We start from the raw sequence: 12,780 nt of genomic DNA, 5'->3' as shown, positions 1-12,780 counted from the left end.
AGCACCTCTCCTCGCTGGCTCCTCTGTCACTTGGAGAAGGCAGTTATCCTCAACGCATTCCAGGAACCTCCTGTATTGTCCCTCCAACAGGTATCGGGGTGGTTTAAGTCCCCCGTGAGGACCCAGGGCTTGTGAACGTGAGGCTGCTCCTATCTGCCTAGAGAGAGTCTCACCTGCTCGGCCCTCCTGGTTGGGTGGCCTGTAGCAGACCCCCACTATAATGTCACCTGTCCCATCCCTGCCCTCCCTCCTGACCCATAGGCTCTCGGTCGGCTCCTCATCCATCCCCAGGCAGAGCTCCATGCCCTCCAGCTGGTCACTGACATAGAGGGTGACACCCCCTCATCGTCTCCGCTGCCTGTCCTTCCCAAAGACCCTGTACCCTTCCATTCCAACACTCCAGTCGTAGGAGCCATCCTGCCACGTCTCCGTGATGCCAGTAAGGTCACAGCCCTGCAGGCGTACACACGTCTCCAACTCCTCATTTACTCCCCATGCTACGAGCGTTTGCACAGAGGCATTTAAGTTGGGCCCCCGACGAAGCTGACTTACTGACTTGCATTGCAGCAGCCCAGCACTTCTCTGTGTGGCCAAATGATGACAACACAACAGACATTATTTTGGATACCTTGTAACTCTGACTTTCAAACAAGGCAGAGCAAGTAAGATTTTCCACAACATTTTTTCTTACAGTGAAGTCATCTATCTAACATACCATTTAGTGGTCTATTCAAAAGCTGATTAGCTGAGGAGCGTAACATGAAAACTGCCACAGGGAGAAAAAGCAGGATATAGTCCTACATGTATGATTTAGCAGCCTACAAGAAAAAAAAAACAAACCAAAACAACACCAAACAAACCAAAACCCACCTTTACAACACAGGCAATTTTGCCCTATGGATTTATCATCCATCTCTACATACTATTTACATATGCTTGAGCACAAGTTCTTTTTTCTCCCTCAGAGCAGAGAGAAGCTTTACTCTAGATAACTTATCTACATTACCTGGCGCAAATGTAAAATCCTCGACAGACAAGAGATAATTGCTCTAATGATCTTAGGTCCAAGTCACTCGAAACCACCCATCGGAAAATGTACATTAGTACTTCCAAAGGCAACACTGAAAAGAGAAAAGAAATCCTTGTTAGATGGTAACCTGTAAATCAACAGGTGATCTATAATTCCAGGTTTGACCATTACTGAAGTTCTGACTTTCCATAAAAAAATCCTACTTTTTCACATTGTAGCCAGACGCCAGCGAACAAAAAATTACCTTTAATTAAAAAAGTGACTATACATTATAAAAAAGTCATATAACGAAAGAACAGGGTAGGTAGTTGTAAAACTAGAACATAGTTTTAGACTACAATATCCACAACTGTAAGGTGTTATATCAAAAATTCCACATCCACAGTGCCTGCAAAGCAGTCTTTTCTCCAAACTGACCTAGTGTGTAACATTACCTCAAAGCATGCTGCTTTTGCATGACAAGCTAAATAAGCTCAGGTCAGGTTCAGTATTGGATAGGAGGTCCTAAGAACAATCTATCCATTATGAAATTGATGTGATATCACTCTATATTTTGTGGTACAGGTCCAGTGATTAAAAATGGTATCACACAGCATTGTAGTATTGAAAGAGTTTTTCTAACGTAATACAAGATAATGACATTAAAGCACCACAGGATCATATGGTAATTTTCCTAGCATTAAAAGTTCAGTGAGAAAGCCCTGGGAAATCAAGTCAAAATTCTTTCTAATAACTTTCTTCCTCTCTTAAGTTTTCTCTGTTGTTTCAGCTGCATACAATCTTGTTTACTCATCTTATACCATCAGGAATTACACTTCATTTATTTTCAGCTACTGCTGCTTTCCAGAGCCTATAGTTTGAACTATACCATCACATGCACTTAAGACTTGATGATTTTACTCACTATAACTGCTTTGAGATCAAATGGAGAAAACAGCTGAGTGGCACAAAGGTACATTAAACAGTAACTACCTGGAAATACCGTGGTAGAGACTGCAATTTAATAGAATTCTGACTTTTAGCGAAAAAAACATGCTGCTTAAAAAAACTGCATTGCTGCACTCCCACAGATCCAACAACACTCTTTTTTTTCTATAGACTCTGATGAAACTTTAAGTTTCATACTTCAGAATACTAACGATAAAAAGTACATACAACTCATTGGGCAACAGTTTCCATATTCATTTAATAAGCATCTCTTTTCATGAATCTGACTTAATTCTATGTTTTATTATTGAGAAGTCATAAAGCTGCTATATTGCCTGGATTTGCAACCATTAAATTAATGTTCCAGTAAAGTTGTGCAGATTATTGCTACAAAAAGTCTCTGGCAATTATGAGCTCTTCTGTATGTGAACTCTTAGTGCCTCAGAAAATGGGATATACAAAGGCTTAAAAATCTCTTACTAGTGCTAATAGGTATACATCTTCCATTCTGATAGTCACCAGTCAGGCAAAGCCTCTGATTATCTATTTTATCATCCATGTTTCTAAGTTTCTAGTAAACTACACATTGTTAAGATACTTTGCTTCAGATACCTGGCATACTCTGTAGGAAAAATATTATAGTATTTCTGGTGAAGAATGCTATCTCGGTCCTAACCTTTACTTGTGTAAAAGACAAACAAAACTACCATGAAAAACTGCTCATATACTAGAGTGGGGAAGTAAATATATTCAGTATGTCAGTTAAATAGCAGAGGTCTGATCCTGTCCTGTGCTAAGAGTTAACCAATACTCTAAGATTATAAATATCAATAATATGTAGAATGCAACACAGGACATCAGTTCAGCCAAATCTGTTGCTTCGCATGGTTTCAGTTTTCCTTGGGTTGCTGAGGTCTGTGACTATGGTACTACTGTGATGACCAAGAGGGATCCTTTCCAGCCTACTAACTTCTGAAGCAGACATCATGATTTTAACAGTTTTCATTCTGCTATAAAAGAGTTGGTAAACAAGATACTGTAACACAGGACTGGCAGAAAGGTAGAAAATAACACTAGAAAGAGATTAAGATTGCTGCTCAAGACAGACACCTCCTGAGATCATTTTACAGTAATGCCTACAACATCTTGACTTTCCTGGCAAAAAAAAAAAAAAAAAAAATCCTTTCCCAAGTGTACAATGCCATAGTTGTTAGAATAAATAAATTTTTTTAAAAATTCTGTTTTCATTATGTTTTGACTTGAACAGCTTGCTACATTTACTTTATTTTCCTTCCTTAAGTAGAACAGAGATCAGGCCAAGATTTCCAAGAGCAACTGATAATTCCGGATGCAAAACATACACGCTTTAGATGCATCTGATTTTAAGAGAGTTCATAGTTTATATACACTCTCTACAATTTAGATCTCATAAGGAAGTCTCAGGATGACTGTCCTAGAACTGAAACACTGAAAATCACTAACCTTCCAAACCCTTTGTAGCTATGTTATATAGTCTTGCTGAACCTGGAAACATATTTGTTGTAAAAATTCTGCTAGAGAATCAGATGAAAATGGGAAATGCAAAGATGCACACTCTTCACAGAACAATTGTCTCTTATTCACACTTAAGAACTGTAATAAATATTTCCGAACCAAAACAAAAAACCCCCACATTTCACTTTTTCAAACATTAACTGGAAGGAAAACTGGAATACACTTACTTCAGCAAGTCTGTTCCTAGACTTGCTACTTTTAAATTTTACTTCAATTCTAAAAAATTCTACTTAGTAATACTACCACACGGAAAAGTTTGTGTGATACAGGCAAAATCATGTATGAGAAAAAGATCTATTTAGCTAGTTGATGATCTTTTTTTCTTCAGATCTAACTATAAAAGTAAACAAAGAGATACTGTGTACACTTCTTTAAAGGTGGCTTTAGAATGAAAGAGACAAATGTTCTAATAGAGTGAAACATCTCTATAAATTGTGCCTCTGAACTCTTACACCATATGTTAACTCATACCTGAGATATGGGTCTGGCTGACATCAACCTCAGGCTGACAAAGTTTGACTGAAGATTCCTGAAGAGTTAACTGGTGCTGGAAATCCGACAGGAGATCAGCCATTTTGTCATCCTCTTTGTTATCCTCAACACTACAAAAGGGGGAATGCCAACACTGTGATACTGGACAAAACATACCAAGAGATGTCCTTCTCTTGGCATCACTCTGCTGTCTTACCCTCATTCAATATAGTTGTTTCCTGTATGTTTTTAAAGCAATCTCATTTCATCATACAATAAAACAACTACTGCAATCTTACCAAGTTGATTTAGATTTTGCTGGAATCCATCTGGCAATTAACATTTTATTTTTTTTTGCATTTAATTCCAATTCTGGTTTCTTTTGGGATTTGAGAGTTCACCATTCACTCTTTTTAGTGAAGTCACTGAAGAATTGCTTGACCCCATGAAAAGACAAATCTCATCTTTTACTTTGCCTATGATAAGCCATACACAGGAAATGAATTATCACTGACAGAAAGTTACATTTTGTAACCCTTGTCACAATGTAAGATACTGAAAACAATTAAGAATTTATGTTTTTTTTTACTCCTGCGTTTTTCATTGAAGAGTGATCCTCAGTGGGTTTATTCATCAATAATGAAGGAAAACTTTCCTCTAAGAAAACTCAATTTTCACTAATTCTATAAATAGGTAGACATAAAAACTTTCAGGAGCAAGAACAAGACAGCAGAACAGAAACAATATGCTTGCTACTCGTTAGTAAACTCAAAGGATTACTAAGTGCTAAAAGAACATCACCACATTAAAAAAAATCTTCAAGTTGTATGCCACAATATGATACTTTCATAGGTGCATGCTTGCTTGCACCAAGTAACCACAAACTACACAACTCTCCTTGATCTCATCACAAATCACTTTCTTTCCCCTGACTTGGTATCCAAGCTAGCTAAGAGATCTTTCAGTCACTTTTTAACATTATTCAATTCTACTCTAAACAAGCCTAATAGAATGAGCTGAGAATATAAGCAAGCAACTAGTAGGCCTACCAAAGGGTTTTCAAGTATTATAGAGAAGACAATTACATTTGGGCCTGTCATAACTAAGACTATAGTAAGATGTTGCACTGAACATACCTTCCTTTATTTCGATGAATATGATGGCCAGTCCCAGTACCTACAGGCCACACTGTAAATTGTTCTTTCAAATGTAATTGTGTAATTTGTTTTTTCTCACCAAGATTGTATGAAACACCTACAATAGTAATTCAGAAAGAAAAAACACCACAACTAGAATGTATTGAAAAAACACACCTCTACAAACACTGCTTTTAAAAACATATAGAGTACTGGCTGTTTTTCCTTCACTACTACGCAGTGCTGGGGACAGTGTAGTAACATTTACAAAACTGAATGAAAATTCATAGAATGACAGAATCATTTAGGTTGGAAAAGACCTTTAAGATCATCGAGTCCAACTGTTCATGTAGCACTGCCAAGCCCACCACTAAACGATGTCCCCAAGCGCCACATCTACACAGCTTTTAAATACCTCCAGGGATGGGGACTCCACCACTTCCCTGAGGAGCCTGTTCCAGGGCTTGACAACCTTTTCAGTGAAGGAATTCTTATTAATATCAAATCTAAACCTCCCCTGGTGAAACGTGAGGCCATTTTCTCTTGTCCTATCACTCGTTACTTGGGAGAAGAGACCGACCTCCACCTGACTACAACCTCCTTTCAGATCATTGTAGAGAGCGACCAGGTCTCCCCTCAGCCTCCTCTTCTCCAGACTAAACACCCCCAGCTCCCTCAGCTGCTCCCCATCAGACTTGTGCTCCAGACCCTTCACCACCTTCGTTGCCCTTCTCTGGACTCGCTCCAGCACCTCAAGGTCTTTCTTGTTGTGGGGGGGCCCAAAACTGAACACAGCACTTGAGGTGCGGCCTCACCAGTGCCGAATACAGGGGGACAATCACTGCCCTGGTCCTGCTGGTCACACTATTGCTGATACAGGCCAGGAGGCCACTGGCCTTCTTGGCCACCTGGGCACACTGCTGGCTCATGTTCAGCTGGCTGACAACCAACACCCCCAGGTCTTTTTCCGCCAGGCAGCCTTCCAGCCACTCGTCCCCAAGCCTGTAGCGTTGCATGGGGTTGTTGTGACCCAAGTGCAGGACCCGGCACTTGGCCTTGTTGAACCTCATACAGTTGGCCTCAGCCCATCGATTCAGCCTGTCCAGATCCCTCTGTAGAGCCTTCCTGTCCTCCAGCAGATCAACACTCCCACCCAATTTGGTGTCAGAGAGGCTTAATGAAGGGAGTAGAGAATGATTCAAAAATAAGAAAACAATCCTAAGAAAACCAAGATTTTTACATGACTGTAATTTATCATCCAGTATTTTTCCTAGTGCATAAATGCACAGCAAAGATTTCATGCTAGCAATGCATTCAGAAACTAAAGTAACACATGTAAATAAAGCACTTGGCTCCTCTTACTCTCTTTTGTATTGAGTCAACTACTGCACAGAAGCTGTACTGCCCTGGGGCAACAAGACTGAGCTAGTAATACCACACAGACAAGGTCATACTTTCCTCTTTTATTCTTAGTTTTAATATTCTCGATTTCTTGTAGCTATCAGCAACATCTATTGCTGCTAGCAGTAAATAGTGAATTGGGAAGCTCTGTTTCATAAGCTTGTCTTCACTATGCTATCTGAGCTGTAACAGAAGTTTTGACCCTAACATAAACCCTATCCTCAAACGTTAAGTCTTGGGCTCAAGTTAGGCCAACCTTAAGCCGCTACACATCTGATGCACTGAGCCTAGGGGTATCCTGACACTTGTAATGATGAAAGCCTAGACTACTCAGATCACAATGTATGAGCTTCCAAATGTATTGCTCTGCTTACTGGAAATGCTCCCATTTGGCTGTGTTAGGCAGCACAAGAATAGTAGTATATTCCCTTGCTTAATTACGACACTTATTCCATGGTACAAAGCTTTTACTAATTGATCTTTTTGCCATCTACAATTCTGTAGATGATCCTAAATGTATACGTCATAAATCTGAAAATCAGAAATCAAAAGTAATAAAGTGACTGATGCTTTTTTCTTAAGTAACAACGTAATTATCTGTAATCCTGCCACTTGAATTTAACAAGCTCCAAACAAGTCTGTTACCTTCTTTCAACTACAGTATAGAAAGGTCCTCCTTGGACTAATGCATCTGTAAACTTTCTATGAAGCAGTCTATTCAAATGAAAGTAGACAAGTTTTCCAAATGTTAAGAGACTTCCAACTGCTTATCACAGTATAGCATTCATATACTTTAAAAACAAAATTTCAGGTTTCATACTCCTATGCACTTAGTAAATTTTCATACTTACCACCTCTTTCCAACTCCATCACCATCTGGGGACCGTGTATAGGTGATCTTAAACTCTATGTCAGGTACAAGCTGCATGGCTAGACGGTAAAACTTGATGGCTAAAAATAAAGGCCTAATGTTTAAACATGTCTGATGCTTATACTAGCTTATCAAAGCAAAGATTTTTTTCAGAGAGATGGCTTCAGCTAAAAGCACTAAAAAGGTGGAAAATGCCTTTGCACAGTAAATCTTATTCAGTCTAAACTGATTAGGTTTAAATTCAATACAGAAGACAGGCACATTAAGCACCTATTGTGAAAACTAAAAACTTCATGTATTCTTTCAGAATAAAGAGCTCTCTTAGATTCATTTCAGCTTTTACAGATTAACCTTAACTACTATAAATTCAATTATGGAGTATAAAATTTTATACTAAAATATGGCAAAGTTCTGATTTCATTTGTTGCCTAGCACTTACAAAGCTTTCTCAAGAAGCCATAAACATTCTAAGTATTATATTTGTAAGTAACCATGAGGAACATGAAAGAGAATTTGCAAGATAATGGAGGTACCTTAAATCCCCACTATAGACACTATAGACAGTCATTCAGACATACACAACATTATAAAGTTGAGAAAGATGAATAAAATATTGTTGTAATTTTAAAACTTCAACAACAGACACAAAACAAGTAAATTTTACTGTGGTAAAACCCTGAAAACTACAGAAGGCACAGAAGCAAGCCACACAAAACACTGAGGATGAAGAACAGGACTGGAGGAAAGCAGCCTTTTCAAAAAGCTATGTAGCCAGCACAAGAGTACGGGGCGTGAAGAAAAAACTGACAGATCAGGTTTCTTCTAGCATGCACGGAAAGTCCTTCTGCCTTTAACATTCAAAAGATGCTACAAACACTGAGTAGAGAAATAGGCCCAGGAAAATCACCCCGTGTGAACGAACTGTTATTTCAGTCACAGAATGTCTTTCTTCTGAGCTAACTCTGCGGATCCTTCTTATTTTAAGTGGATTCACTGTATGTACATTCAGTCTGTTTGAAAACCGGTATTAAGATCATACACGTATTTGTATGTCTCTGTATTCCCACATGGTGATACCAAGATCAGAGGGTAACTCTCCCTCAGTTTGGACCCTTAAAAACAAAACCCAAATTCAAACATCAGTGAGTGTGGAGCTCAGAATTTGACACACTAAGGAATCTGAGAAGCCTGAGTTTTGGGGAAGGAAGTGTTCTTATTTCCTTGAGTTCATGTCAGGGCCAGTGACTGACAAGTAGTATCCTTTGGCTGCTGAGGATGAGGAATACCAGGAGCCAGCTAAACAGAGATCAGTCTCAACTTTAGCATTTAATCTTGCAGCAAGGCCTGTACTGTACTTAAACATGAACAAGCTGCTGCACATAACTCTCACAAAGGTCAGGATCAGCAGATTTCAGAAGCAGGCTGAAATGCCACTTGCATTCTGGTGACCTAGGCCAGGACAGGAGATAAAAGTGTGGTCTAAAAACAGATGTCCCAACATGTGCTCAGTAATATATCTGTGTCTGGCACAGGACCTTGTCTCTAAGGTCTCATATAGATATATGTGTAGAAACAGTTTAGTTCTGTTTCTTTAAATTTCAAATCAAGTTAATCTGAGAAAGAATAAATTCATATTCATGCAATCCAGATGCCTAAAACACCTTTGCGAATGCAACTCTGTTAGATGTTACTACTTCTCTCCCACTATGTTTAATGTACAAGGAGTGCACTCTGGCAGATGAAGCTATAGCTTTCATTTTATATATGCAATGCTTAAATAGACTGCTTTTCTCACTTTTTTTTTTTTAATTTACTTGGACACTGCTGCTATGCAGCAGATTTTGAAGGTTCTTTCATGACTTCCTAAATGGTAGACTACATATCAGATTTAGTTCTGATGTCTTTTTTTACTGTGCATTTAATTCTATACCCAACACACAAAAGTCTTAGCCTAAAGTAATTCTGCCCCGTAAAAACATGCAATAAATTAGAAACTGAACCGACTAATTTTATTACCTACTGGGGACTCATATTTCTCTCAGTTCATTTGAGATCTGGAACAACAACCAGAAGTCCCTTGCAAGGGAAGGAAAACTCCCACGGTGAAGAGGAAATTTTGTATTCAACAGGTGGCTCAGTTCAGGAGCTTCCGGAGTACTCTCAGTTTTGTCTATCTTGACATATTTTGCACCTGCACTTTAACCAAGGTGGCCAAAATCTCTAGCAGATGAGCAGGATAGCATGTACGTTCTGCGCTCCTTTTTTTTTTCACGAAAGAAATAGAAAACTGGTATCTCCACTACTGACCTACAGGACTTGAACTGAGGATAGGCTTCTTACTCTATACATTCTGAAAACTAAATATGAGGAAGAAAACTTTCAATTTCCATTTTTGCTAGTGCTGATAGCAAGACAGTAAGCAAGCTAAGCATCTGAAATATTTATGGCAAATCTCATAAAATAAGAGTACTACATTTAAACATTCACTTCAGGAATTCTTGAAGAAGCTCTCTTAGCATGCTGTGTAAATTAAAAACCAAAACCAAAACCCAACCAATCAAACAACAAAATACTCCATGGGTTAAGTAGTTCTGTTCAAAGTGGTATGAAGAAAACTGTGAGGGCAGCAAATACAGCACATTGCCTTGATTCATTACTATGCTCATGTTACAAAAGTCATATAAAGAAGCACGCTACATGAAGAAGCAATCCAGTGCTTCATTAAATTGCTAGATTTCAAAATACTGTCTGAAAATTTGTCTGAAATTCTGTCAAAATTTCTGTCCGAAAGCTAGAAATTCTTTCCTTCATCTCACTTCAGCTTCACCTCAACCTTAGAACTGTGATATCATGGTTCCTTTCATAGCAAGTTTGTTTACTTATCCAAATAATTGAGCTCTCAAATTACTATTAGCCTGCACTTTAAGTTCACTGGCATCATGCAGCCTTGCACACAAATCAGAGAGTGTTAGATTTCTCTGCAATAAAGGTGTTCACTGCGGACTTCCATATTACCTTCATAAAGAGCCCCATTTTGTTCTTCTTCCACTGCTTTCAGGAAAAGTTCTTTTGCCTGTACAATAAATTACACAGAACACTTCTTAAATTCCTTACAAATACAAGTGCACTGTCGCTTCACTTAGAATTATTTTTCATCTTTCCTACTGTACCCTATGAAGGAGATGAATAAAATAATTCCATAAACAGAGTGAGAAGACATATTCATGTGCTACAAGCCATAACTGAAATTCCCAATCAACAACCTATCCTGTTGCTCACCCCTTGCCTACAGTTTTCCAGAAGCAGCCTGGGAAGGTGACACAAAAAAGCCAAAGCATAAAAACTTGAAAAATCAGTGTAGGATTACGGAAAGACATTAGTATGGAGACAACAGGTTAATCACCTCTGTTGTTTCTCTAGATTTAATTCAGCCTTAGCTTTTAGGATAGTTAAACTGCAATACTAACATACACAAAAAAACCCCTCCCAATTATACATCTATTATTTTGTACCTTTTCCTCTTCTGCTATCTCCTGTTTCCCTCTGGCATCTACAGACTTTACTCCAGGTCCTCTTGAAGACGCTCTGCATGGCAGAGGTTCCAACCCACTAGAACTCATACCTGGGGCAAGCTCAAACATCCACTGAGCTCTGAACATCTGGAGCTCCGCCTAAAAAAATCCAATTAATTCTGATTTAGTATCATATATTCAGACAGGACATCTTCTGAGGAGAAAATATGAAGTATAAACACAAAAAATAATTTCAAAATCATGCTTTAAACTTCCAAGTCTTAAATGGTTTCAGTGAATTTACACACAGAGACATAGCGATTGTTTCATAGTAAATTTTTTTTAAAAAGCGCATAAGTACTTGTTCAATCTCATTCAATAACGTAAGTGCTTTTATCTGGACTGTTCACCTCAGAAGAAAAACTGATGTTTCAAAAAGTGGTTGTTAGTTCTACAGTTATGACCTAAGACTCCATAGAAACGTCTTCTTTCTAGACATGATGTTGGTTCTTGTTTATGCAGAGTTATCTTAAGCAAGAAGTCAATTAGCTCTTGAAATTAAAATTTAGAAAACCTAGTTTTTTCTTCACATGCATATTAAGCTTTATGACAATCAAGGCTGTCATTTATATAATATACAAATAAGACCTTACACTCCTTTCTCTTTTTAAAAGTACTGTGCTCTAGGAAACAAGACAAGTTATAATTCCTGCCATGCATTTTTTTCAGCATCTTGGAAGTTACACTTTACCTGTCTCTCGCAATCTACACAGAAGTTCTAGTTCCGTAAGAGAACACACTTTTCTATTAGACTGCTTTTATCAACTTTCTCCTCCAGAAGAGAGTGACAACTTAACTGGAATTTGATCCATATAGAAACTGCTGTCCTATTTCTACGGTTATTCAAAGAAATTCCAAATCTGGCACAAACTTTCTTTTCATCTACACAGATAACTGAAGACTGAATTTGATACTTGGAACACAATGCAACATTTACATATTTCACTTTTGGAGGGGCAGAGAGATTAAGCATTTGTCAGATCAACAAATGTGTGGCAACTAAATGAGCATAAGTAACGCAGCTTAAACCACAGGAGTACTATGTTTGTAAAAACACATTAGCATGAAATACATACCTGAAGATTTGCTTCACCGGATCTTTCATTATCATCAGTTCTTACCAAATCAGAGTGACAATCTTCTTCAGCTTCTGCCTAGTAGAGAGCAGTCAGACGTGATTATACAGTCTGCCTAAGTCCCTACAGCACATTCACAAAGCACAACTGTCACGGACACATATTAAAAAAATTTAAGCATACTCCCCTTTTCCTCATCCTACCCACCTACCCCACAGATCAATCTTAATCGATGATAAAAATCAATCTTAAAATTACCGGTACTGTTTGCATTTCCCTATTAACCCAATGAAGTTGAGTTTTGCATTTCAGTCACATCAGTCCAACACAGATTCGTTATGTATCACTTGAAGGCCACACTGCCACAATACCTGAATAAATACACTCAGTGTCTAAGTCAAAGCATAGAACCAAAGCTTCAGTATTAAACAGTAGTGTGCTTCATACAAGAAATTAAAATTTAATCACTATCTTCTCATTGTAAAGATAACCGGTAGTTTTGACTTGTTTAATACTTACAAAAGCACAAAAGACTAGTGCTTTGAGTAACCATAGATACTTTAGGAAAGTTATGGGACAATATGGGCAATCTCAAAAACTACATGTGAAACTGAACAAGAAGTGCATTTTAAAAGAAAATAAAAAGCTAGCATGAGAGCTTGACAGCTGGTTTTATTTACAGCACTGCTGTGAGACAGGTTAAACAAGTAAGACCTTAAATAAGAGCTTTAACTAAACTTAA

At 38.1% G+C, this 12,780-nt stretch overlaps 1 protein-coding gene across 1 annotated transcript; it reads right to left on the bottom strand.

Annotated features, from left to right (window-relative positions):
- Nucleotides 1-1,002: 1,002 nt before the first annotated feature.
- Nucleotides 1,003-12,110, bottom strand: LOC104162120 (F-box only protein 9-like). The gene is made up of 6 exons (XM_009700773.1): nt 12,039-12,110; nt 10,903-11,061; nt 10,406-10,463; nt 7,371-7,470; nt 3,983-4,113; nt 1,003-1,121 (listed from the first exon to the last, which is right to left on the bottom strand). The coding sequence occupies exons 2-6, from the start codon at nt 11,047-11,049 to the stop codon at nt 1,003-1,005; spliced, it is 555 nt and encodes a 184-aa protein (XP_009699075.1). The 5' UTR covers nt 11,050-11,061; nt 12,039-12,110.
- Between the last annotated feature and the right edge of the window lie 670 nt (nt 12,111-12,780).

Source organism: Cariama cristata, unplaced genomic scaffold (assembly GCF_000690535.1).
Source record: "Cariama cristata isolate BGI_N322 unplaced genomic scaffold, ASM69053v1 scaffold14435, whole genome shotgun sequence".
Classification (NCBI taxonomy): domain Eukaryota; kingdom Metazoa; phylum Chordata; class Aves; order Cariamiformes; family Cariamidae; genus Cariama; species Cariama cristata.
This window is presented reverse-complemented; position numbering and strand designations above follow the sequence as displayed.